This window comes from Leopardus geoffroyi, chromosome E2 (assembly GCF_018350155.1).
Source record: "Leopardus geoffroyi isolate Oge1 chromosome E2, O.geoffroyi_Oge1_pat1.0, whole genome shotgun sequence".
NCBI classification, from domain to species: Eukaryota; Metazoa; Chordata; class Mammalia; order Carnivora; family Felidae; genus Leopardus; species Leopardus geoffroyi.
Genome location: NC_059335.1, coordinates 2589546 through 2616284, shown reverse-complemented (window position 1 = coordinate 2616284; position 26739 = coordinate 2589546). Strand labels below are relative to the sequence as shown.

The window sequence follows — 26739 nt, the reverse complement described above, 5'->3', positions numbered from 1 at the left end:
ACATCTCCTGGGGCTTTGGGCTTCTTTTCAAGGAAGAGATACAGAGGAATACATATCTGTCTAGAGATATGCTTCCAGAAAGTCTCTCAAAAGACTGAGGAAACACACTTACGTCATCTCCAAGTATCTCCCCACAAGACAGTGATCAATTAGAAAGGGACAAAAAGTAACTTCGCAGTGGAGAGATCTGGCCAACACCGCCTTAACCAGGCGATTGACCAGGAGCAGGATGAACTGATGTCCCAAGCTCCCATGGCCAGATGCACCCAGGAGGACATAATTTTTACAACACCACCCCAATCACTTCTGTGACTTGCCTGCACAACATGCACAACCCAAACACGAGAAAGTGCCAGACAAACCCAAATTGAGAAGCATTCCACAACATATTTCACTGGTACTCTCACCAAAATTTCAAGGAAAACATCAAGGTCATGAAAGATAAACTAGAGACAATCTTTAGCTGTAAAGGGGACCAACAAAGAGGCATGGGGTGGAGGTGTTTCTTTTGCTTTTTTTGTTTGTTTTGTTTTTTGTTTGTTTTGCTATAAAAGCCATTATTAGGACAATTGGTGAAATATTAGTAAGGTCTGTAGCTTAGGTACTAGTAGGGTGTCAACATTCATTCTACAATGTTGACAATCTTACTGTGGTTATGTTAAAGAATGTTCTTTTTTAAAAAGGTTTTTTAAGCTTATTTATTTTTTTTCAACGTTTATTTATTTTTGGGACAGAGAGAGACAGAGCATGAACGGGGGAGGGGCAGAGAGAGAGGGAGACACAGAATCAGAAACAGGCTCCAGGCTCTGAGCCGTCAGTCCAGAGCCTGATGCGGGGCTCAAACTCCCGGACCGCGAGATCGTGACCTGGCTGAAGTCGGACGCTTAACCGACTGCGCCACCCAGGTGCCCCTAAGCTTATTTATTTTTGAGAGAGGGCGAGTGAGCAGAGGATGGGCAGAGAGAGAGGGAGAGAGAAAATCCCAAGCAGGCTCCATGCTGTCAGCACTGAGCCCGATGCGGGGCTCGAAGTCATGAACCATGAGATCGGGATCTGAGCTGAAATTAAGAGTTGGACGCTTAACCAACTGAGCCACCCAGGCGCCCCAAGAATGTCCTTGTTTTTAGGAAGACGTGCAGAAGAATTTAGGACTGAGAGAATATAATGTTTGTGACTTATTCTCAAACAGTTCAGAATATTTGTATGTGCATATGCGGAGAGGAGAGAGGCAGACGGGGTGGGGGAGGGTGTATCAGAGAAATCAAATGCAGAAAAATGTAAACATTTGGAGAGTCTGAGTACTGGGGAATGATTTGGACAACTTTCCTGGAAGTCTAAAATTATTTCAAAATAAAACATTAAAAAAGGAAGATTTGGGGCGCCTGGGTGGCTCAGTCGGTTGGGCGGCCGACTTCGGCTCAGGTCACGATCTCGCGGTCGGTGAGTTCAAGCCCCACGTCGGGCTCTGAGCTGACGGCTCAGAGCCTGGAGCCTGTTTCCGATTCTGTGTCTCCCTCTCTCTCTGCCCCTCCCCCATTCATGCTCTGTCTCTCTCTGTCTCAAAAATAAATAAAACGTTAAAAAAAAAAAAAAAAAAGGAAGATTTTTTTTTGTTTTGTTTTGTTCCCAGAAGCTCCAGCAAGTATCTTTTCTGCTTTTGCTAGCCGGACTAATTGGGTCATTGGCTCACTGGGTTGTGGGCAGGGACAGAGTACAGTTAGGCACCCAATACCCATCTTTGGAAGGAAGGATAAGTTTCGACCCCAGTCTCCCATCACCTGCTAGGGGCAGGCATGTGTTAGCATTCTCCACAGCACTGGGACACTTGGCGAGGCTGTGGATGTTCAGATAAAACCCAGCAGACTCCTCACCAATAGCAGCAAAGAAAGGTCGGACGGGAAACTGCAGTGCCCACGTTTCCAAGTTGCTAAGAGGGATGCAGACTCACGACAGTCCGCAGGCTCAGCCACGGAAGTGCAAAGAAAGTGACATTCCTCCCACCCCCCTTGGTTTTGTTTTGCATGAGATGTGGACCCCATTTATTTCTCCAGACCTGGTTAATGAGGAAGCGAGGGCTCTGTCCTCTGACTCTTCATCGGTCTCCAGGTGACCACGTCTGGGTTTCCAGCAACGTCTGTCCTTCTCTCCCTCCTCTGTGAGCAACACCCCTCCTTCTTCACCCTCTTTCCCAGCAAAGCCATTTACACCTTCCTGTCACTTCCTCCCCTCCTCCTCCAGGAGAGACCCACGGATGCCTGGATGCCCAGAAATGAAAATGGGAGCAAACGGTCCATGTGGTCCACTGGTCCCCTTTCTTGCTCTCATTCTCCTCATGGTCCAGGGTTTTCATTTTATTTACTTATTTTTAACGTTCTTTTTTTTTTAAGGTTTATTTTTATTTTTGAGAGAGAGGGAGACAGAGCGTGAGTGGGGCAGGGGCAGGGAGAGAGGGAGACACAGAGTCCGAAGCAGGCTCCAGGCTCTGAGCTGTCAGCACAGAGCCCGACGCGGGGCTCGAACTCACAAACCATGACCTGAGCTGAAGTCGGACGCTCAACCGACTGAGCCACCCCGGTGTCCCCCAGGGACTTCATTTTATCACTGAGATGAGGAAGGTCCCTTCTGTGGGGGTGGGGTTGATGTGAGATGGAAAGAAGGTACCGATGGGCCCCAGCTCTGCATGGTACAGATGGGGAAACCGCGCCTGGTGAGGACCAGGACTTCCAGGGGGCAGAGGGCAAAGCCAGGGGTGCATGCCCTTCCCTGATGCCAGGGCTCCTTCCCCTGGAAACCTGCTGATCTCTGGGGCAAAGAGGGAGAGAAACAAAAAGACAGGTTTAAACAAAAGAACAGAAACAGAGAGGGAGATCACACAGAAGTACCCCCAAGTCATGATGAGCAAAAAAAAAGAAAGAAAAAGAAAGCAAGCCTGTGGGCAAATGCCCCCCAGTGAGCAAGGCGCCTTCCCACCCCTCACCAAGCCTATTTTCCAGGGAGCGGGAGACGCATAACAATGAAGGAAACATACGGACAAGGTGCTTGATACAGGGGAGAAGCAGACCAGCAGGAGGGACTGAAGGGAGCCCAGCGCTGCGGGGCCGTGGGTAGAGGTGGGGTGCAGGGGCCCAGACAGGCCTGGCCTGGGCAGATCCAGGCCAGGGGATTGCTGAGTAAACGCAGAGCTTGAAGCGCAAATCACACCTGAGAGGGGCAGGAGGGGAGGAGGAAGGGTCATGTACACGTGGGATTAGAGGGTCTGCGGGGGAAACTGAGGTGAGGCACAGAAACACTTCCCTGCGGGAAGCACCCCGTTCTGAGCTCAGTTCATAAAAGCCCCTGGTGTCCGCGAAGCCTCACCCCTCCTCCAGCCTTGGCACTCTCTCCCGTCTTCCCCCCTAACTGCCGACTCCCTCCCTCTCCCCTGCCCTGCCCGCCTCCTTTCTCCTCGGGAGGCATAAAAGCTGGAGGATGTGGAGGAGCTGGACCCCGAGAGAGCTGGGGGCACCAGCCAACACCAGTGAGGTAAGCGGAGGGGGGAGGGGGGATGGCAACCAGGGGTCCGGAAGGATGGAGAGGGGCTAACGCCTCTGTGACTCTTAAAGTTTGGTCACTCCTGCACCGTGGGGGCTCTGCGGTTATGCACCCAGTATCCTACTGTTTACCTGCCTCCTTCGGCCCTTTCCCTCAACCAACTCTCTCGTTTTTTTCGTAGTTTTTTGTTTTTTTTTTTTTTACTTAAACAAAAGCGTTCCAAAATGGAGCCCCACCAGAAAAACCAGCAATGAACTCAGAAGCCTGGGTTTTAGTTTTCTGTCGTATATTTAAGGCAGAAAGACAGAGAGGTTAACCTTCGACAGTGTAAGGCACTTTATAGTTTGTTAAAAGTCAGACAGAGGAAGATGAATATGATCTCACTTATGTGTGGACTGGGAGAAAAACACCCAAACCCACTCAGGGAAAGAGATCAGATGGGTGGCTCACCAGAGGCGGGGCTGGGGCCCGTGTAGGACCCCGTGTAGGACCCGTAGTCCTGGGGACGTGATGGATGGCTCCCGGCTGTCGTGGACGCTGCCGTGTGGTGTATTTGAAAGGTGCCCAGAGAGGGGCGCCTGGGTGGCGCAGTCGGTTAAGCGTCCGACTTCAGCCAGGTCACGATCTCGCGGTCCGTGAGTTCGAGCCCCGCGTCGGGCTCTGGGCTGATGGCTCAGAGCCTGGAGCCTGTTTCCGATTCTGTGTCTCCCTCTCTCTCTGCCCCTCCCCCGTTCATGCTCTGTCTCTCTCTGTCCCAAAAATAAATAAACGTTGAAAAAAAAAAAAAAAACGAAAGGTGCCCAGAGAGAGAGAGAGAGTAGATGCTGAAAATTCTCACCACGAAGGGAACATCATTTTTTCCCCACCTGTACGAGGTACCAGACGCTGTTAACCAGACTTACAAGGTGACCCTCTTGGCGGTGTATATGTGTGAAGCCGCTATCTGCACACCTTACTCACGGTGCTGGATGTCCGTTGTACCTCAGTAAGACTGAGAGAAAAAAAAAGTATGTCGGGACAGATCTCATGTTAACGAAACAAACAAGAAACTGAAACAATCAAAAAAACTCAAGGAGATTTTTGAGGGTGATGGATATGACTCCCGCATATCTTGGGTGTATGCCTGTGTACGAATTCCTCCGGATGTACATGTTAAAGGCAGGGAATTTTTTTTAATTAAAAATTTTTTTAATGTTTACTTATTTTTGAGAGAGAGAGCATGAGCAGGAGAGGGGCAGAGAGAGAGGGAGACACAGAATCCGAAGCAGGCTCCAGGCTCCGAGCTGTCAGCACAGAGCCCCACGCGGGGCTCGAGCTCACGAACCGTGAGATCATGACCTGAGCTGAAGTCGGACGTTTAACCCACTGAGCCACCCAGGCGCCCCAAAGACACGAAATTTCTTGAACAGCAATTAGACTAATGAAACTAGAAGTGAACAAATACACTCACCACTCTCTCTTGACAGTGTCCTGGAGGTCTGAGCGCCCACCCTTCCCGCCCTCAGATGGCTCCCTCTGTCTGTCTGGTCCTCCTCCTGGCCGTCTTGCTCAGCCTGGCGGTGACCCCCGCCTCCGCACCCGTCCACCAGGTGGGACCCCGCGGCAGCCGTCTGCACCTACGGCACCCCCACCCCCGACACTGCCCTCCTAGAAGAGTTTTCTAATTTTCCCAGCCCAGCCACGAGCCACGGGCTGTGGGGGCACCTTGGCCCTGGGTGGGGAGTCTGTCGAACCCACGACCCAGAGGTCAGGAAGCACAAACGTCCTGAGGATTAGCATGGCCCAGAGGTACAAAAAGATGCCTTCAAAGGCACAGCTCCCTGCCATTCCAAGTTGTCAGCAGGGGCTGCATCCCGCCCCTCTGGTTTCTTGTGGAGCCTGATACCGGCCCCTGGTCCGGGTCCTGACCGGGAGTAGGGGCTGTGGAGACCGGAGACCCCCGTGGAGTTTGGAATCCTGGCTCTCTCCTTTTAGCTGCACGCCTCCTGACAAGGTGCCTAGTTGCTCTCTGTCCCCCAAGTGCTTTGTGAGATCCCAGCACCGGGAGGGCTAACTGAGCTCCTGGGTCTCAGGCTCATTAGCTAGTGCACTGCCCAGTCCAGAGGGCCCGGGCTTGGCGCTCCAGTGTCTTGGAGCGTCCCTGGCTCTTGTGTCACGAGGGGGCCGACGGTGACCCTCTGACCGAGGTGCCAGGCGGGTCTGATGAGGGTCGGTGGGTGTGCGTGTTCTCCCGGCCCCGGGAACCCGGGCTCCACCGCTTCCGTCCGGCAATTCGGCCTCGTTACTCCCCATTTTGCACGAGGGAAAACGGAGGCGTGAGTATTGGGTACACGTGGCCGTGAAGTCTGAAATCCGCCCGGGTTTGCGGGCCAGCTCTAGCTGCTTCCTGGCTTGATTTAAGCAAGCTGGCAGACCTCTTAACGCAAGTTTCATTAAATGAAGCAATCCAGAGTTTCAGCCTGACTCGGGGCGTCGTGGGCACCAGGTGGTAACCACGTCAAGGACTTGGAACCAGGGCGGGATGCGGGCGTGCGCCACCCAGGAGGTGCCCACGCTCGCCGCGGCCGTCTCAAAACCCTTAATCGCCTCTGAGCAAGAGGGCCCCATGTTTTCACGTCGTTCTGAGCCCCCTAAATCGTGTATCCAGTCCTGCTTGGAACGGACGCTGGCAGGTAGTAAACCCACTATTAACGTCGGCTGTTGTAATTATCAGAGGGACGCAGCAACGTGGCTAAAACCACCCAGCGACACAGCCTGGTTCGATCCCGCACTCGTGCGCACACGTGCGTGTTGTGCGGTTTGCGACAGCGTGGAAAGGTTTACGGCAGTGCTCTTTTTTTTTTTTTTTTTTTTTAACATTTATTTATTTTTGAGACCGAGAGAGACAGAGCATGAACAGGGGAGGGGCAGAGAGAGGGAGACACAGAATCCGAGGCAGGTTCCAGGCTCTGAGCCGTCAGCACAGAGCGCGACGTGGGGCTCGAACTCACGCACCGCGAGATCGTGACCTGGCCGAAGTCGGACGCTTAACCGACTGAGCCACTCAGCCGCCCCACGGCAGTGCTCTTTAAAGCCCCTTCCCATTCCGAGTTGCTGTGCTTCAGGAAGCCTCCGATTTCCGCGCTCGTGAAAAGTGGGTTCCGTGAACCCGCTTGCCAGGCTCGCGGGACCGTGGCGGCTGGTGCACGCGACCCCAGGGCTGAGGGCTGCCTGCCACCCTTTCTGCCCGTCTGAGTCTCGCTCTCTCCGTCTCTGTCTAGGGCCGAGGAGGCTGGACCCTCAACAGTGCCGGCTACCTCCTGGGTCCCGGTGAGTGAGCCTGCTGAGGGCTGTCCCCGCCAGCGGCCAGGCTCAGCGAGCCCTCGACTCACATTCACTGGGGTCCACGGGTTTTATTTCCAGACCCGTCTCGAGAGTTAGTGTAGCAGAGGGATGGGCGTGTGGGCCACGGAGCCACTTGTGTTCACATCCCCGCCTAATTCTCTGGACGCCTTGGTTTCCTCCCCTGTGACAGTGGGCGTCGTGCTGGTCCCCTGCCTCACGCGGATGTTGTGCGGATTAGACGAATGGGAACGATCCCCAGTGCATACTTATGTTCCTCCATCGCTGGCTCCCCGTTTCCCTGGTTCTTCCTCACTGTGCACTTGTGTACGGGGCTCGGGGACAATTCCAGCCGCCGCGTCCCTGTGATGCTCAAGGCAGGGCCGCTCGGTGGTCCAGGAAAACCCAGGCTCCCGGGACCGTATTGAAAGCAGGAAGGACTTGAGGTTTGGATCCAGACACAGGCGGGTTCAGAACCCAGTTCTGCCACTTAGCGGTGTAGTAACTCCGGGCAGCCATCTCCACTTCTCACCTGCCAAATGCACGCCGTCCCGCGGATTTGGTGGCGGTGCTCCCTGGAGGGAGTAGCGTGACAAGATTGCTGGATTCCCCGCTATGTTGCCATTTCACAGATCCATGGGTCCTGTTCTCCCCCGTCCTCCACCCCCCCCCCCCTCCCCAGAGCTCCACCTTCTTCAGAGCAGGCACCGCGGCAGCGGGAAGAAGACAGCCCTGGAGGTCCCGGAGCGCGTGGGGCATTCGTCTCCACCACCCCCCTTGCCTGCCCGCGGCTGGCTTTGGAAACTGGCAGGTGAGCTCCGTCCCTCGCTCTGCCACCTACTGGTTGGGGAGCTCAGGGAAGGGGGATTCTTTCCAGCCTCAAATACGTCCACCTGCAGAACCTATCAGTGGAAAGGTCCAACGGCTCTGTTGTGTGGCTCCCCGACAGAAGGCAGGTAACAGTCTGGCCTGTGACGGAGACTAAAGGAGTCACAGTTGCCATGTTGGTTTAATTATCTATCTATCTTTAAATTTTTATTTATTTGTTTTAAATATTTTTGAGAGAGAGAGAGAGAGTGGGGGAGAGGGGCAGAGAGAGAGGAAGAGAGAGAATCCCAGGCAGGCTCCACACTGTCAGTGTGGAGCTTGATTCGGGGTTCAGTGTCACGAACCATGAGATCATAACCTGAGCCGAAACCAAGAGTCGGACGCTTAACCGACTGAGCCAGCCAGGGGGGCCCCTATGGTTGCCATTTTTTTTTTTAATTTTTTTTAATGTTTATTCATTTCCTGAGCGAGAGAGACAGAGTGCAAGCAGGGGAGGGGCAGAGAGAGAGGGAGACACAGAATCCAAAGCAGGCTCCAGGGTCTGAGCTGTCAGCACAGAGCCCGATGCGGGGCTAGAACTCACGAACCATGAGATCATGACCTGAGCAGAAGTCAGTTGCTTAACCGACTGAGCCACCCAGGTGCCCCGGCTGCCATTTTTAATATTCTCTCCCTGCAAGATCCACATTCGCTTTGTCCTTGCACATCCCTGGTGCTGTTACCTCGTCTGCTCGCTGGGCCGCGTCCCGTCTCGGAGACCCCCCGCTCTGTCCCACCCTCATCTGAAGGGAAAGAATCACGGGTGTGCACGGGGGTTCAGACACCTGGGCAGGCACACTGTGAACGCAGCTTGTGACCTGAACTGAGTCTCACTGTTGTCCCCTACCAGGCCATAGAGGCATATCAAGGGCTGGTTCCTCTCCGGTGGCCCTGTTGGTATTTGGTGCTGATGGTTCGGTGTTCGGGCCACAGGTGTCCCCACACATTCCCAAGTATCCCCGGGCTGGAGAAAATGACCCTGAACGGGTACCACAAGGTACCCAGAGATTCCCAGGGAATAAGAGAGCTGCAGGAAATTCCCAGGAAATAAGTCACTTGGTACAGAGCCCTGAACTGGTTTTGTTCCTAGACGGGCTCCCCAATCCCCACCCTCAGCAGGCCACCAAGAGGAGTCCGAGGGAGACCTTGGCCAAACCAGAGATGGCAGGTAAGCATGGGAGATATGAAGGAGAGAAAAAGATACAGATGGGGACAGGAGACAGGGACAGGAGAAATGGCCAAAGGAGCTTTGAGGGTCAACTCTGAACACCCATCGCGGCCATGACGGTTCCCTCCCTCCGTGCTCCTTTGCCTCCCTCCCTGCCTAACCCAACACGAATTTCCCAGCCAACCCCAGATATTTCCACACAACCTGGCGCTTTTCCAGGCATGACCCCACTCCCAAACTTTGATCTGCCCTAAAACCACCCCAGGCCTTTGCTGCAACACTCACCTCAAGCCCTCACTTGGACCCCATGGGGTCACCTCTGGCTCTGACCTGTGTCTGGAGTAAGATCTTTATTTCCGGCCCTTCAACTCCCTCTGGACCCCGTGCTCATCTGCATTCACCATCAGGCGTGTCCTTCGACTCCCGTTCTGAATCCTGGTTTCCTTGGAACACAGGGTCCGTTTCCCTCGAGGACCTTTGCCCCAGCTGCCGCCTCAGTCTGGAATGTTCTGTCTCTAGAGCTTTGCATGGCTGCGTCCTTCGCCTCTCACAGAAACCGTTTGAGCCAACTCCTCCACCGTAGGGCCTGCCCCTGACCTTTGTATCTGACGTAAATCTACCTTCCCTCCATTTTTGTCATCTTCTCTTATTTTCATAGTAACATTTGCCAGGATGCACCTCGTCTTTGGTTTGCACGTTTCTCTGCTTGTTCTCGGTCATCTCCCGATAAAATCTAAGCTCCACGTGAGCAGGGACCTTCTCTGTCTTGCTCGCTGCCTAGTGCAGGGGACGATGATGGATGATACGTGGGAGGCTCTCGGAAGATACTTGTTAAAAGAATGGATTAAATTTTCCAAGTGCTGGCTTCCCACCCAACCACGACCCAAGTCAACGATCAAGGCCCACTTTCTCCTGCCTTCCTCCGGCTGGACTTCGCCCCAGTTCCTTCAACCCCAGCCCTGTTTCTGGAAACGAACAGCATACTTTCATCCCAGCTGTGCTAGCCCCTCTGGAGAGCACTGATTGCACATCTTACCGGCGTTGCTCTTGACAGACCTCCTCAGCCCTCTAAGCCCCACGCCAACCTTCGCAGCCCTCTGGCTCTCCAAAACACCCGCCACCATCACGTGCCATCTTAAATGGGGAGGAAAAGGGAAATATGTGGGTAGATGCAAAGAAAGGAGGGCAGAGCAAAAAGGATCGAGGGGGAGCGAACAGGGAAGGCGATGGGATATGGAACGAACCACAGCCAAACTCCTCATCCCCAGCCTCGAGGACCTGGTTTGGGTGGTGGCAGTGAACAGAACTATTCAAAATTTGCCTCTTTCTCTCCCACAGACCCGGGCGAGCTCAGCAAGAAAGCTCCCAGGGAGGGAGAGGTCCTGCAGTCTTAGACGCCTCCACACCTCTCCTCTGCATCCTTCTCTCCAGCTCCTCCTGAGCCCCCCTCTAGCTCCCTCCACTGAGACTAGGATCTTGAAATTAAGTCCCCAAATCCTATGTAGAAAATTTGGAGTGTTGGGGCGCCTGGGTGGCGCAGTCGGTTGGGCGTCCGACTTCAGCCAGGTCGCGATCTCGCGGTCCGTGAGTTCGAGCCCCGCGTCGGGCTCTGGGCTGATGGCTCAGAGCCTGGAGCCTGTTTCCGATTCTGTGTCTCCCTCTCTCTCTGCCCCTCCCCCGTTCATGCTCTGTCTCTCTCTGTCCCAAAAATAATAAATGTTGAAAAAAAATTAAAAAAAAAAAAATTTGGAGTGTTGGCAGAATTTCCCTCAAAAGTTCCCAGACTGTCTCGGGTTTCACTGATTTTTCCTGGGCATTGTTCACAAGCTCAAGAATAATTCTGGAACCATTTGGTTAATGTAATCAGGGAATATTTCCGTAGTCCGTGTAAGTGATTGTATTCTTTCATTTGTTTGTTTTCATTTTGGTGCATTGTTTTGTTTTATTTTGTTTTTTTAAAGAGAGCCCATATGAGGTGGGGGTTGCAGAGATAGAAAGAGAGAGAGAAGTAAGAGAGAGTCCCAAGCAGGCTCTGTGCCTAGCGCAGAGTCCGATGTGGGGCTCAATCCCCTCATGAACCCCAGGGTCACGACCTGAGCCAAAATCAGGAGTCCCATGCTCAACGAACTGAGCCACCCAGGCGCCCTGGCCCACCCACTTCTTTTAATGTTTGTTTATTTTTGAAGGGGAGAGAAACAGAGTGTGAGCAGGGGAGGGGCAGAGAGAGAGGGAGACACAGAATCCCAAGCGGGCTCCGGGCTCTGAGCTGTCAGCACAGAGCCCGATGTGGGGCTGGAACCCATGAACCTCGAGATCACGACCCGAGCCGAAGTTGGCGCTTAACTGACTGAGCCACCCAGGCGCCCCGGCCCACCCACTTCTTTGAAAGAAAAGTCCCTGCACAGCACCTGTCGTGTTGACTCACACACCTGTGCGTGGCTATCCTGAGTCCTGCGGGAGGTGGGGAACGGTCCTCTTGAGCTGGGGGCACGTGCCCCCGTAAGAACACAACATAAAGGAAGAGGCGGAGGTAGGCGCTCGGTCGCACGTTCTGAGTCGCTGTTGTCCTTTGAATTCGCCCCTTCCTCAGCAGCGCCCCATGGCTGGGATCACTCATACGGGATTCCTGGATCTCTGGCCGGATGCAATGCACTATCAGAAATCTCAGTGTAAGCCCTTAGCAACTTTAAATTGCAGAATCAAGAGACAGTCTCAAGCCCCAGGCACGAAAAAGGCACACAGGCCCTGCCTTCAAAGATCTCACCGGGGGGAGAAACCACAGAAGTTGGGGGACAGAGGCGGTGTGGGGACAGTAGCACAGGGACCCGTTGGGTGAGAGCCCTGAAGGACATCCAGAGAGGAGGCTGAGGGTGAAGGGTTCTCCTCGGAGAAGACGCTTCAGGAAGTGGGGGACGGTAGGGGATACCCGGAGTCAGGTTCGTCTAGGGCCCCGGGGGCTGAGGGGTGGCCAGGGGACAATGAGCCTTGTTTGGGAACCAGATAAAAACACAAGTAAAGGATAGATTGAGATGAGACCTGATGGCCCCAAGGCAGAGAGTGGTAGGTCTGTGAGCTCTAAGGTGAGAGAAAGGGTAGGGGTCCTGCCCAGGTGCTGGGGTTTTACCCACACTGACAGGGGCTTGGAACCCCGCAGAGGGCTTGTCCTAATGTTGAGCACGTGGGCTCGTATTGCGTGCAATAGATTGTATACTCGGATAATCCCCGTTGCACGGGACATACTTCTGCTGAAAATTATTCATGGCTTACCTGAAATTCCCATTCAGCCGGGCATCCTGAATTTTCCACCGCTGACAACCCTAAGGAGGCACAGCTTCATTCCCAGAGTGCCATCAACACCCGGCTGTCCAGGATGAAGGTCGCTGTCCCCGAGCGGCTGTGGGGTCAGAGACCCATCCCTAGACAGCGTCACTCCTTGCTCCTCTTCTCTCCAGCTCGGGAAGGAAAGGGCTGATGCCAGAGGAGACTGCTCTGCTCAGCCTCTCAGCACAGCTCTGCTGTGTACCACCCCCCCCCCCCCACCCCAGGCTGGAGGGCTGTGGCCTCCGAGGGCCACTCACTGGACGGGTCTTCACCTGGGAGGCTGTCTGCAGAGGTGGAGGGGAGGGGTGGGCTCTCGAAGAGGGAGAGGGCTTTCCTTGCAGGTGCAAATCTCCCTCCAGACGTCCTGGTGACGAATGAGTCCTGACGAGCAGAGATGTTGCTGGCGCAGGTGAGGGACACACCTGAGTAAGTCAGAGGGAGGTGGACACACACCCAGCCGTGGTCCCTCCTTAGTCAAGTTCCCCAAACAAGTGTCTTCTTAAAGATATCTAATCAAGGGGCGCCCTGCTGGCTCAGTCGGTGCAGCACGCGACCCTTGATCTTGGGGTTGTGAGTTCGAGCCCTAAGCTGGGTACCTGAAAAAAAAGTTTTAATTAAAACTTTTTTAAATTGTGGTGAAATACACGTACCATGAAATTTGCCATCGTATCCACATGTAAGGGGTACAGTTTTGTGGCGTTAAAGGCATTCACACCATTGTGCAGCCAGCCCCACCATCCACAGAGTGCTTTCCTTCTTTCAAGAGTGAAACTCTGCCGCCATTAAACAACCACTCCCCAGGACCCTTGCCCAGCCCCTGGCAACCAGGGTCCTGCTTGCTGAATTGAATCCGCTTGTGTCTGGATTACTTCCTTTGGCGTACTCATGGTGTTGCAGCCTGTGATGGGATTCTCTTCCTTTTAAGGCTGAGTAATATTCCCTATCACCTGGGTGCTTTGAAAACATCCTGTCTAAGCCCCACTCTAGACCAAATCAATCCACCAAGGGATCGGAGGGTGGGGCAAAGCTGTGGGTGGTCTCGTTCCTGGTGATTCTATTGTGAACCTCACATATAGGGAGGGCTTTCTCCCAGTGCTGGTTTCCCCCATGGTGGAGGGGCTGGGCTTAATTTTGTGACCCTGATCTGAGGTTTTACTTGGTAGGATTATACCAAAGGCAGCGTTAACTGTAGATTAATCTCCTCTCCTTGAGGGCATTGGAGCTAGAACAGGTTAGCCTCTGGCTTACTAGACTTTGCCAGGTTAATCAGCTACAGTCGATACCCCCATCCCAGGATTTCTCAACCTCTGCACCACTGACGTTTCTGTTGGGATCATTCTCTTTGTGGGGCCATCCCTTGCGTTACAGGATGTTCAACAGCGTCCCCCCCCCACTCAACACACAGGATAGCAGCAGCACTCTCTCCCCGGTTGTGACAACCAACCACATCTCCAGCCATTGTTGAGCGTTCACCTGAAACCAAATTACCCGGAACTGAGAGATTATCCAATCCCAAAGAATTCTAACTCATGGGGCCCAATAAGGAGCCAGCTTAAGCAAAATCGATGGAGAATAGAAAAGCTGGTTTCAGATACTTTCAGAAACAGGGCTATTAGAACTGTCATCCAAGAAATAGAAATACACATAAGAAAAGCAATCTGCAAGATGAAATAATTAAACATCTTTTAAATGCAGCGAATATTCATTAAGAAAAAAATCCAACTTAGCCACCGAGGCGCCCCTTAAATATTTTATTTTATTTTTATTTTTAAGTAATCTCTACCCGCAACGAGGCTCGAACTCACAACCCCGACGTCAAGAGTCTACTGTTCCACTCGCTGAGCCGCCCAGGCACCCTTGAGCTAGATGAAATCACTGGTTTGATACAGGCCTATCATCTCTTCACACATCCTTGATGATGTATCACTGCCTTCCGCCTTTAGGGAAAGCATGGCTTGTGCAATTGATGCAATGTCGATGTATTTTTCCCTACTTGCATGCAACTTCTGGTTTTTTAAATGCCTACTTGTCAGCCCATTTTACTTATTATTATTTTTTTAATATGAAATTTATTGTCAAATTGGTTTCCATACAACACCCAGTGCTCATCCCAATAGGTGCCCTCCTCAACGCCCATCACCCACCCTCCCCTCCCCCCCCATCAACCCTCAGTTTATTCTCAGATTTTTTTTTTTTAATTTTTAATTTTCAACGTTTATTTTTTATTTTTGGGACAGAGAGAGACAGAGCATGAACGGGGGAGGGGCAGAGAGAGAGGGAGACACAGAATCCGAAACAGGTTCCAGGCCCTGAGCCATCAGCCCAGAGCCTGACACGGGGCTCGAACTCACGGACCGCGAGATCGTGACCTGGCTGAAGTCGGACGCTTAACCGACTGCGCCACCCAGGCGCCCCCCTATTCTCAGTTTTTAAGAGACACCTACGGTTTGGCTCCTTCCCTCTCTAACCTTTTTTTTTTTTTTTTTTCCCTTCCCCTCCTCCATGGTCTTCTGTTAAGTTTCTCAGGAACCACATATGAGTGAAAACATATGGTATCTGCCTTTCTCTGCCTGACTTATTTCACTTAGCATGACATTCCCCAGTTCCACCCATGTTGCTACAAAAGGCCATATTTCATTCTTTCTCATTGCCAAGTAGTATTCCATTGTATATATAAACCACAATTTCTTTTTTTTAATTAATTAATTAATTAATTTTTTATTTTATTTTTATTTTTTTAATATATGAAATTTATTGTCAGATTGGTTTCCATACAACACCCAGTGCTCATCCCAAAATATGCCTTCTTCAATGCCCATCAGCTCCCCTCCCCTCCCTCCCACCCCCCATCAACCCTCGGTTTGTTCTCAGTTTTTAAGAGTCTCTTAGGCTTTGGCTCTCTCCCACTCTAACCTCTTTTTTTTTTTTTTCCTTCCCCTCCCCCAAGGGTTTCTGTCAAGTTTCTCAGGATCCACATAAGAGTGAAACCATATGGTATCTGTCTTTCTCTGTGTGGCTTATTTCACTTAGCATCACACTCTCCAGTTCCATCCATGTTGCTACAAAGGGCCATATTTCATTCTGTCTCCTTGCCACATAGTACTCCATTGTATATATAAACCACAATTTCTTTATCCATTCATCAGGTGATGGACATTTAGGCTCTTTCCATAATTTGGCTATTGTTGAGAGTGCTGCTATAAACATTGGGGTACAAGTGCCCCTATGCATCAGCACTCCTGTATCCCTTGGGTAAATTCCTAGCAGTGCTATTGCTGGGTCATAGGGTCGATCTATTTTTAATTTTTTGAGGAACCTCCACACTGTTTTCCAGAGCGGCTGCACCAGTTTGCATTCCCACCAACAGTGCAAGAGGGTTCCCGTTTCTCCACATCCTCTCCGGCATCTATAGTCTCCTGATTTGTTCATTTTAGCCACTCTGACCAGCGTGAGGTGATATCTCAGTGTGGTTTTGATTTGTATTTCCCTGATGAGGAGTTGTCAACCCATTTTAAATAAAACCTTGACCCAAAGTGCTTAAAACTTGCAGCTCTATATTCCCCGATTCCTTTGAGCACCTTGGGCATATGATAAATAATTCACCAGAGCAGGAAAACCAATATTGTCTCCAAAAAGACTTACTTAATAAATGAGTTTTTATCTTGATGGGGTTTCAGTGAGAAATTTAATCCACTCGACCATTTAAAGTTGTTAATTCCATGGCTTTAAACCAATCATCAGGCTGATGAGGTAACCGGAAGTTTGGAGTTTCTCTAGCCGTATATAAACAGAGACATTTCAGCTTGAGGCACAGTTTGAGAGCTGGTCCCTCGGAGGCAGGAAGACATGTAGGAAGTAAGTTATGGGTGGGAATGCCTAAGGGTGCTTGGGAACTGGGATGGATGGATGGAGGTTGGAACCAGCAAGGCTTGGGTCTATATTCACTATGCATTAGCTCTGAGGTCTTGTGACGGCAATGTTATCTTCCTACACCCCATTATTTTTTTATAAATTTTTTTTTCAACGTTTATTTATTTTTGGGACAGAGAGAGACAGAGCATGAACGGGGGAGGGGCAGAGAGAGAGGGAGACACAGAATCGGAAACAGGCTCCAGGCTCTGAGCCATCAGCCCAGAGCCTGACACGGGGCTCGAACTCCCGGACCGCGAGATCGTGACCTGGCTGAAGTCGGACGCTTAACCGACTGCGCCACCCAGGCGCCCCCCTACACCCCATTATTAACTTCGATTCATTGTCGATTCATTGTCGAATTCATCTGGGAAATGAGAATCATGTTAATACATTCATGCTATGGTGGGTGTAGTTTATACTTTGAACCAAGGTTTTTCGACCTCAGATGCTATTTTTGGCCAGATAATTGCTGTTTTGTTGGGGTGGGGGGAGGGGAGTTGTGGGTTGTGGGGGCTGCCCTGTGCCTTGCAGGATGTTTAGTGACATCCCCCCCACCCACCTCCCCCATGCCCGGGTTAGGACAACCCAAAGTGTCTCCAGATGTTGCCCAAAGTCCCGAGGTGCGTGGGGAACAGGGGCAAAAGTTACCTTTGTTGAGAACCACAGATCGAAATATTGGGGTCGCTCCATCCAGTAAACGTGTGCCAGGCATGTCTTTAGCCTCCTTAGTTTATCCTCACACTACATAAGAGGTGGGTTTTATCTGCCCATGTCATGGAGAAGGGTTGTGGTCTCCAAAGAGCTGATTGACTTGCCCAAGACCCCGCAGCTAATTGAAGCTGAAGCATGGAACTAAAACAACACTGAGCTCAAGCAAATTTCCCCAACGATCTGAAACAGGACAAAAGTGGACAATTGTGGGTTTTAGGCAAAATGTCTTACCTTTGAATTCCATGTGGCACATGGTTCTCCTGAGATTTCTAAACGTGCCACACTTTTGCTTAAAAACACATCACTGGGTGTTTGCTGTCCACGGGGTAAAATCAAACCTTTAATTATGGGCCTCTTATCAACCTACTAGAGAGGCCAGGATTAGAGCCCCTTTACCTGGGGGCCCCGTGGCTCTCACTTGTGAACTGAGTCCCCACACCAGTCTGCAGGGTAACAAAGTGGTTCTTGCCTTTGGGAGCTAGGTTGAGAACCTCTTAAAAACTCTCTCTCTTAAAATCTTCTTTGAAAACTTCAAAGAGCTTGGATTTTAAATCCTTTTTTCTGGGATGAGATTAGGTATGTGTAACCCATAGAGACAGAGCCCATTAATGGATTACCAGGAGGTAAAGGTGGGTGGGGAAGGCAGGGTTTCCTTTTCAGGGATGAATAAGTTCTAGAAATAGACAGTGGTGAATGGTTGTACAGCATTGCAAATGTGAGTACTGCCCCAAAATTGTATACTTTAAAGGACTGAATTTTATGTAATGTGTATTTTATCACAATGACAAAGTTATCTGTTAATCCTGTTAGGATTCTTTTGAGTTCTCTCTTTCCTGGAAGAAATCATCCTGGGATGAACAAGGAAATGTATTGGGACAATCCTAGGTTAATATTTCCAGCATTTCTACACCACATGAAATTCTTAGGTTGGAAATATATTTCTGTATTCTGCAGAATTACAACTAACAGTTTTGCCTCGTATGCTGTCCTGATGAGAAGGTACAAAGATTGACATTGTTAAAATAAATTTTATATATCAAAATATATGTTTTGAAAAATCGAAATATATTTTGAATTGAAATTCAAAATTGAAATATATACAAAGTTTATTTTTGAGAGAGAGAATCCCAACCAGGCTCCTCACTGTCGATAGTCACGTGGGGCTTGAACTCACAAATCAAGAGATCCTGCCCTGAGCTGAAATCAAGAGTCAGATGCTTAAGCAACTGAGCCACCCTGGTGCCTGCACTTAGTTATATTTAATTTATAGTAAAGAACAATATTGTCCCAATTTATAGATGCAAAAACTGAGCCCACCTCTGTATATTTCATGCTCAGAACTTAGGGGTCCATTCAGACAATTAAACCACCTTTTACTATAAAGGACATTGGGAAAATAATAGTGGGGCTCACTTTCCAATGTATTAAACACAGACCAGTTGGTGTTTAGTGTTGGGTGAGGGGAGGAAGGGTAAGAAGTTTAATCTTTGGGCACCTGGGTGGCTCAGTTGGTTAAGCATCTGACTCTTTGTTTCAGCTTAGGTCATGCTCTCACGGTTTGTGAGTTCAAACCCCATGTCAGGCTCTGCAGTAACAGTGTGGAACCTGCTTGGGATTCTCTCTCTCCCTCTCTCTCTCTCTGCCCCTCCCCTGCTTGCTTGCCGTCTCTCTCTTCCTCAAAACAAACAAACAATAAACTAATCTGGTTCATTCCTCCCCCCACCCCCAGACTTGTGAAAAAAACAGCCAGTCTACTGCTGAGGAAAACCAGAGTAAATACCTTTAGGTAGGTCTTAATTAGGCACCAGCCCTTAGAGAGTTTGCACAGAGCCATACTGGAAAATTCTCCTGTGAATATGGCCGCAGACCAGACGTTCTCACGGGAGAAAGCCCAAGGAGCCCTTGCTGGAACGCAAGACAGCAGCTGTGAGCAGTGGCACGTGAGCTTCAGGGCGTTTAGCGGCTCGGGGCGGTCGGACCCTGCGGAGGACCTGAGGAGGCTCTATGAGCTCTGCTATCTGTGGCTGCGGCCAGACCTGCACACCAAGGAGCAGATTCTGGATATGCTGGTGATGGAGCAGTTCGTGATCTCCATGCCGCAGGAGCTCCAGGTCTTAGTGAAGGAAAGTGCTGTGCAGAGCTGCAAAGACCTGCAGGATGTGCTGAGAAGCAGCCAGGGGCCCAAGAAATGGGTGAGCAGCGCCTTCCTCATTGCAACGGGAAAGCGCGGGCTGGTATGGGGGACAGAGGGGCTTTTTCTGGGCCCAGTGGTTCTCGAGTGGAAGGCAGGAGACACTCAGCAATGTCTAGAGACATTTCTGGCTGTCGAACAGGGAGGAGGGGGGACATTACTGGCATCTGGTGGGCTTTGTGAGTCTGCACACTTTACTGTCACTTAACCCTGCCCTACCTCTCACGGGGACAGTTGTGTAAGGGACGTTCCAGACACTCGAGGAGAAAGGCTGAAACCGGTCCACTGGCCCCACAATTCTTGGTATTGCCAGAGACCCTCTTAAAAGTGGTCCTACCTGAGTAAAGCAGCTACAGGGTGCGGAGAGGTGCATTGGATGTGTTGTCATGGCAACTAGAGTCCTGGGAAGATGCTGAGGAAGGGAGGGGGTTGGGATAGTAGGTTTTTGACTGGATTGGGTTCTCAGATCAACTAGTGATACTGGGGGGTGGACCATCCTTTGCTTTGGGGGCTTTCTTGTGCATTGTAAGGTGGTTTGCAGCATCCTTGTGTCAGTGGCAACTTCCCCTAGTTGTGAAAATCAAACCTCACCACCCCACCCCATCCCCCCAAAATCTCTGGTGGTTGCCAAATGTCTCATAGGGTCAAAACTTTGGCTCTTGGGTAAGAATCACCAGACCAGGTAAGACTTTATTTACGTGGGAACATTTTCCATCATGGTGGGTTGAGTGTGCCTTTATCCTTTGTAGAAAAAGGAAGGGTTCAGAAGGATCTAGAAGGGAATAGGACCTGGTGTGCCACATGCATATTTGTTCCAGTCACAGGGGATGGGTTCCTCTATAGGTAATTGTGTAACCAGTGGACAGGAGGGAACTAAGTCCAACATGGCAATCCCCCTTTCCCTGTGTACTCTGGTAGGAGATGAAATCCTCCAGGGGGTGAGCCAAGAATGTAGATGACAAGCTTCCACAACATCGTGGAAAAAATAGCTGTGAAAACTGTAAGGTTTTAATCTGGAATGATTGACAAAGGGATTTAAGACCAGCTGGGTGACACGGAGGTCAAACATTGGCAGCCTCACTTGGGGGAGGGGTTGGGTTTTTCACGGCACCATGTTGCATGTGCCTAGATCAGGAGGACAGTTTGAGGGCTGAGTATTAGTATTAGTATTAGTATTAGCTGGGGCAGTGGGAAATAAAAGGGAGGTATTGAAGTTGATTAGATACTGTGGCTAGCCCAGTAGTTAGCTGCCCAACAGAAGGGGATGGGGTAATTTCACCTTCACCCCCTAGGGGTGCATTTGACAATGTTTGGAGACATTTTTGGTTGCCATTTTAAACAAGTTACCCCAACAAATTGAATGTGTGGTAGGATGCGCACCGTACAAGAGAGCTACCTTCTGGTTCTTACAGAGTCTGATCTTGTTTTATCCCCCCCCCCGCCGCAGACCATAGTTAGCATAGAAGGACAGGAATTTCTCATGCAAAGTTCAGATGTTCAGATGGCCAACGCTGAGGCTGGTGACAGGGATCTTGTGACACACTTGTCCAAGAAGCCCCAATCCTCTGGGTGTGAGATACATCCAGAGAACATCCAGGTCAGCAGAGAGCTACAGAACCTGCCAGGAACCAGTGAACCATCAAAGGGGCAGGTGAGTGTGATGCCCTCCTCAATCTCTAGGGAGTGGTGGCAGAAGGTACCAGAAGTGTGTGCAGCTGCTAGAATAATTGGGATATTTAGCATAGCACCAAACTAGGCCCTTTTGCCCTAGGAATTCCCATGGATGCATCAAGTCCCTAGACATTTCTGAGCCTCTGTGGAGAATGAGGACCTTTCAGCCTTTGTCCCCCTGCCATTAAGGCTTTTAGTGTTGAGGCTGGAGGAAAATAGTGGTGATGAAATGGTGCCAGGTCAATTTGCCACAGGGTAATGAACTGAAAACCGATTTTTCCATAGTCGAGTTCCTCAAAGGCATTCCATGAAATGACAATCGGCCAAAGGACCAGTTTGGGGACTACTGTCAATAAATTAAAGGAGGGTTCTCACTCGGAGTCATTTTGCCTCTCAAGACATTTGCAAATGTCTGGAGACCTTCTTGGTTGTCAGAATGGAGGTGGGGGTGGGGGGTGCTATTGACACCTGTTGGGTAAGACCAGGGATGCTGCTAATTGTCCCACAACGCATAGGACAGCCTCCCAACAGGGAATCATCCAAAGTATCAGTAGTACTGAGTAGGGACACCTGGACCTAGGGCCATCTTGCTTCCAGAGTCAGACAAGGGGAAGCAGGGGTGACTTTAGGAAGCGTGCTTAGAGGATTAGGCACAAAAGTTGTGATGTGTGGACATGATTTAAAGGCGTAGTGGGTATTGGTTAACAAAGTTCTGAGAATCAGGTGATTATCAGGGGTGATGGGGTGGTCCAAGGGAAGTCGGGTGGATATATTCACAACACTACTATGGAGAAAGTTGGGGTCTCAGATTAGGAAGATGGGCAGGATGGGGAAAGAAGGGACGAGAGCTTTCCACCCCATAATTTAGACACATTGGTAACAACAGTGACTGCCCATTGTCAGGGACAGAACGTTCTCCTGCCTGAGACCATTCCTGGAAAAGGTATACTGGAGGGTCTGAGACCTAAGGAGAACTTGGAGAAGAATCTGACAGAAGACTTGGAAGAGACAGGAATACTTAAATCCCAAGAGCCTCCCTTTCTGAAGGGTCCTGGTGAGCATGGAAACTGGGAAGAGTGACATTGCCACTGGGGAGGGGGCTGGGGATCCAGCATTGACATCTCTTGGTGCTGGTGGTGGGGAGGCTCTCAAATGCCTTCTCCATCACTGATTTCCAGAGTGTCCTACCTACAACCCAATCTCAAGTTTGTTGATTGATGAGAAGTTCTTAGCCCACCTCAGTGTTTGGTTCAAATGAGGTTGGTATCATTGAAAATGTTCTTTATTAAGTGTTGTTGTGTTAACCCTTCTTTCAACAGCTCCCATGAAGACTCTCCAAGAAGGAACCCGTATTAAAAATGTGGATGCCGAAAAGCCTTCCACACAGGTTTCAGAGAGACAAGTGTCCACTCAGAATGGGAAGAGAAGAGATTCCCAGAAGACTCAAAGAAGTTCCAAAAGGAGAAAACAGGAAAACACCTCCATTTCCCAAGACGTGGCCACACATTTGGACACAGGAGAATTTTCAGGACAGCCTGTGTCATCAGTTCATCCTGTTGGGAAAAAAGCCACGGGAGGGACATCAAACGTCTGTAGCCTCTGTAAGAAAGAATTTCGTTATAAATCTCAGTTTTCCATCCACTGGAGGACACACACGGGAGAGAGACCCTTTAAATGCAACACCTGTTCTGGGAGTTTCATGCAGACTTCAGACCTCCGAGTTCACCAGCGAATCCACACAGGCGAGAAGCCTTACTGTTGTGAAATCTGCCTCAAGACGTTCACCCACGACTCCACCCTGCGGAGCCACAAAAGGATCCACACGAAGGAGAAGCCCTATGTTTGTGAAGAGTGTGGGAAAGCTTTCAGCCACAAAGGGAACCTCAATGTTCACCAGCGCACCCACTCTGGGGTAAAGCCCTACACGTGTCATGAGTGTAATTGTGCCTTTCGTCAGCTGGGCACTTTTAAGCGCCACCAAAAAATACATTAAAAAATGACTTCCCAATGATTCCACCATCAGATTTAAGTCCCTTCTGCTCCAAGAGGGAAGTTAATGGCGATTTGTCACCTATTTTATAAAAATGACATATGATATTGTGAGCACTTACGAGGTTTCTGGAACACAGTAGATGTTCCATAAATGTTAATTTATGGAGGATCTTGGAATGATGACATCTTCCTTATTGGTTTTCATTTTCTGTTTTAATTATGTCCCATTGTTTCCTTATAAGGCTTTTGGGTTTATGAAGGCAAATCTTATTGTCAATATTTCCTTATAAAGATGGTGGCTGCTGAATGTCTTTCTGTTATCCGTTATTTTTATTAATGCTTATTTTTGAGAGAGAGACAGAGCGTGAGCAGGGGAGGGGCAGAGAGAGAGGGAGACACAGAATCTGAAGCAGGTTCCAGGCTCTGAGCTGTTACTACAGAGCCTGACCCGGGACTCAAACTCACAAACTGCAAGATCATGACCTGAGCCGAAGTCGGACACTTAACCGACTCACCCAGGCGCCCTCAAGTTTATTTTGAGAAAGTGCAAGCAAGCACAAGCTGGGGAGGGGCCGAGAGAGGGAGAATCCCAGGCAGGCTCCAAGCTGTCAGCACGAGGGGCCTGACATGGGGCTCCGTCTCATGACCGCGAGATCATGACCTGAGCTGAAACCAAGAGGTGAACATTCAACCGACCCGAGCCACCCAGATCCCCCTCCTGTTATCCATAGGATGATCCAGGTAGGGTGGCCAGATTAAATATGAAATACTCAATGAAATTTGGATCTCAGATGAACATTTTCTTAAAGTATAAACACGTTCTGAATCATCACATACCACCGAACAATTCAACTAGACATTTTTAGAGCAAGGTTAGATTCAACAAAACAGCACAGAGTACAGAGATTTCCTAGAGGCCCCCGGTCCCCAGTCAAACACATCCTCCCTTAACCATCAGCATCCCCTATCAGAGTGGTGGCGTTTGCTACAGTTGATAAGCCTACACTGATGTCATTTTCACCCAGAGTGTATACTTTAGGGGTCACTCAGTGTTACACTTTCTATGGGTTTAGACAGGGGTGTGACATTCACCCACCCTTGTAGTCTCATACAGAGTAGCGTCACTGCCCTAAAAATCCTTTGTGCTCTGCCTGTTCTGCTTCGTCACTTGCATCCTGGATGTTTTGCTAAATTTGGCGAACTGTAATTTCCCACACTGACTACAGAGGCATTCTGAGACACTCATTAGTAGGTCACCTTAATTTAGTGACATGGGCATCCCCTGAGGGCCTTGTTACGCCACAGGTGAGCAGACCCACGCTAAACTGAGTTTTAGGGCGCCTGGGTGGCTCAGTCACGATGCAGCGTCCAACTCTTTCTTGGCTTCGGCTCAGGTCATGGTCTCGTGGTCATGGATCATACCCCTGCATCAGGCTCAGCGCTGAGTGTGGAGCCTGCTCGGGATTCTCTCTTCCCCTCTCTGCCCCTCCCCTGCTTGTGTTCTCTCTTTCTCTCAAAATAAAACTTTAAAAAAGAAAGTGTCTTGGGGCGCCTGGGTGGCGCAGTCGGTTAAGCGTCCGACTTCAGCCAGGTCACGATCTCGCGGTCCGTGAGTTCGAGCCCCGCGTCGGGCTCTGGGGTGATGGCTCGGAGCCTGGAGCCTGTTTCCGATTCTGTGTCTCCCTCTCTCTCTGCCCCTCCCCCGTTCATGCTCTGTCTCTCTCTGTCCCAAAAATAAATAAAAACGTTGGAAAAAAAAATTAAAAAAAAAAGAAAGTGTCTTTTAAAAAGCTGAGTTTTAGAACAGCTTTCCCAAGCCCACAGGATTCCCTCACGTCCTGCACCATTTCCTCTAACCTTTTGCACCACATGGAACATCTGTCCACTGTTAATATGTTGGGATAGTCCCATACTTTACTGATTTCCTCGATTTTCACGTGATGTCCCGTTGCAGCCTCTATGCAGGATCCAGCACTACGTTTCCCTGTCAAGCCTCCTTAGGTTCCTCTTGGTGGTGACAGTTCCTCAGATCTTCCCTGTCTTTGGGGACCTGAGAATCTGCACTTGGAAGAAGTTCCCAAATGACGCTGATGTTCCTGCTCTTGGGACCTTTTGAGAAAAGCAAGTTTAGCTCCTAGGTGGGGTCCAGTAGCTTTCAAAGCTCTGGGTCTGTCACTTCCCACAGGAGGTGGCCTTTTACACAAGGCCTCCTGTTTGGAAGGAGGGTTCAACGTCCTTCCCTGGGGCAGGCTCCCCGTCTGAAATCCTGTGTGGGCTTGCGCTTCACCCAGAAACTTCAGGCTCTGAGCGTTCTTGGAGCTGAGCAGGAGGTGGTTCTCCATCGTGGCGATCAAGTCCGACTTTCTTCACCAGACCTGGGAAATGTTTTGATGATACAACCTTGTTTGTTTTCATCGTAGGGACTCTCATCAATGAGCCTCAACCCCTTTTCCAATGTGTCTGCATGTTGGAGCCATCTGGAGAGTTAAAACAAAACCAAAAAGCCACCCATGCATGGGGGCCACACTCAGAGATAAGAATTTGGCTGGTCTGGAGTGTGGCCTGGGCATTGAGAGGGTTTTCTTTTCTTTTTTTTTTTTTTTTAATGCTTATTTTTGATAGTGAGCACGAGCAGGGGAGGGGCAGAGAGAGGAAAGAGAGAATCCCAAGCAGGCTCCATGCTGTGAGCGCGGAGCCCGACTCGGTGCTCAAACTCCTGAACCGTGAGGTCATGACCTGAGCTGAAATCAAGAGGCAGACGCTTAACCGATTGAGCCACCCAGGCGCATCCCGGGCATTGGGAATTTTGAAGGCTCCTCAGGTGATCCTATGTGTGGCCGACTCTGCCAGCTCAGCGTCTTCTGATTGCCCATTGTAGTTACCTAGTGACTCCTATGGCTTGTCACACCACAAGGTCCCCTTCCCCACTGAAACCCATGAGGCCATTTCAATGGCTTCACAGCCCACCTCCATGGCCAACAGAGACGATGAACATTGCTGTGTGTTCAGAGAGATCTGAGATCCTGCCCCCTCCCCCCTGCTGCTTTCTCCATGCCTCCTGGGGGATAGTTAGGATTTAGTGGAAGGTGACCGGGTCAAGTGTGATCAACCATTCAATCGCTCCTACCCTCTGGGTGTGGGCCAGGACCAGATGCATCCCACACGACTGTGGTACTCGATAGAAATTAAATAACAATCAGGCTCTAGCCCAAACCTACTAAATTAGAAACCCTGGGGGGTGGGCGGGCAGTGCCTGGATCCATCTTACAAGCCCTCCAGGGGATTCTAATACGCCCTGAGATTTTCCAACCACCGTCCTTCAACATTGGTTCTTAGACTGTCAATCACCCAGTAGAGTTTTGCTTTGTTTGTTTTTGAAAAATAGTGCACGGAGGTCCCATGGACCCTGGGTCCAGTCTACTAAAAGACGCACAAGGCATCTTTTAAGTGGCACAAGGCCAATGTATTTAGACGTCTAGAGGGGACACAGGTGTGTAGAGACGTGTTTTTACTTCTATCCAGCCTGTCCTTTTCTCACTTGGGCTTCCTTCCCCCACATCCCCATAAAAAAGCTTTTATCAGAGCCGACAGTGATTTGGGTCTCCTTGAAGTCAGTCGCCAAACTCAGCGCAGCCGGTGGTGGAACCGGCCATTCCGTTGAAGCGAATCAAGTGCCGCACCATAGATGGCCCGTGGGACGAAGACAAGCTCTGGTCTCTGGCTTAGAGACCCCTCTTCCACATTCTTCTTGCCCTATTTGCCGCGCGGAACCCCCCACAGATATGGAAGCGGACAACTATAAATTACCCTTCCCACTTGCATTCGGGGCTCAGATCTTTGGAGAAACAGTCTCCTCTGAGCCCGCAGGTGTTAAATAAACCTCCGATCTACCAAAGTGTCCAAGTGACGCTTGATTTTTCCGCCAGCGTTCCAGCCTCGTTCCGTAACAATTCTACCCTCTTAAAAACCCCTCGTCCCCTTGGCTCGCACTTCTCCAGCTGGCTTCTCCTCTTCCTTCTCTGCCTCACATCCCCCTTTTGTCCCAGATTTCTAA

General features: G+C 50.4%; 1 protein-coding gene and 1 long non-coding RNA gene across 2 annotated transcripts; both read left to right on the top strand.

Moving 5' to 3' along the window:
• The first annotated feature begins 6789 nt into the window (after positions 1-6789).
• Positions 6790-8886, top strand: LOC123577969. Its single transcript, XR_006702180.1, has 3 exons — positions 6790-6840; positions 7535-7613; positions 8810-8886. It is a non-coding gene; the product is annotated as an uncharacterized LOC123577969 (long non-coding RNA).
• A 9801-nt stretch (positions 8887-18687) lies between these two features.
• On the top strand, positions 18688-26411 carry LOC123578453 (zinc finger and SCAN domain-containing protein 5B-like). Its single transcript, XM_045441326.1, has 5 exons — positions 18688-19023; positions 20470-20673; positions 21597-21747; positions 22013-22630; positions 26314-26411. The coding sequence occupies exons 1-5, from the start codon at positions 18688-18690 to the stop codon at positions 26409-26411; spliced, it is 1407 nt and encodes a 468-aa protein (XP_045297282.1).
• Positions 26412-26739: the final 328 nt, after the last annotated feature.

Excerpts from the sequence above, each read along its gene's own strand:
- LOC123578453 (XM_045441326.1), top strand. The coding sequence starts at position 18,688 with ATGGCCGCAGACCAGACGTTCTCACGGGAGAAAGCCCAAGGAGCCCTT. Across the intron at positions 21,748-22,012 it reads TCCCTTTCTGAAGGGTCCTG|CTCCCATGAAGACTCTCCAA; the intron begins GTGAGCATGGAA and ends TTCTTTCAACAG. Across the intron at positions 22,631-26,313 it reads GCCCTACACGTGTCATGAGT|CGCAGCCGGTGGTGGAACCG; the intron begins GTAATTGTGCCT and ends CGCCAAACTCAG.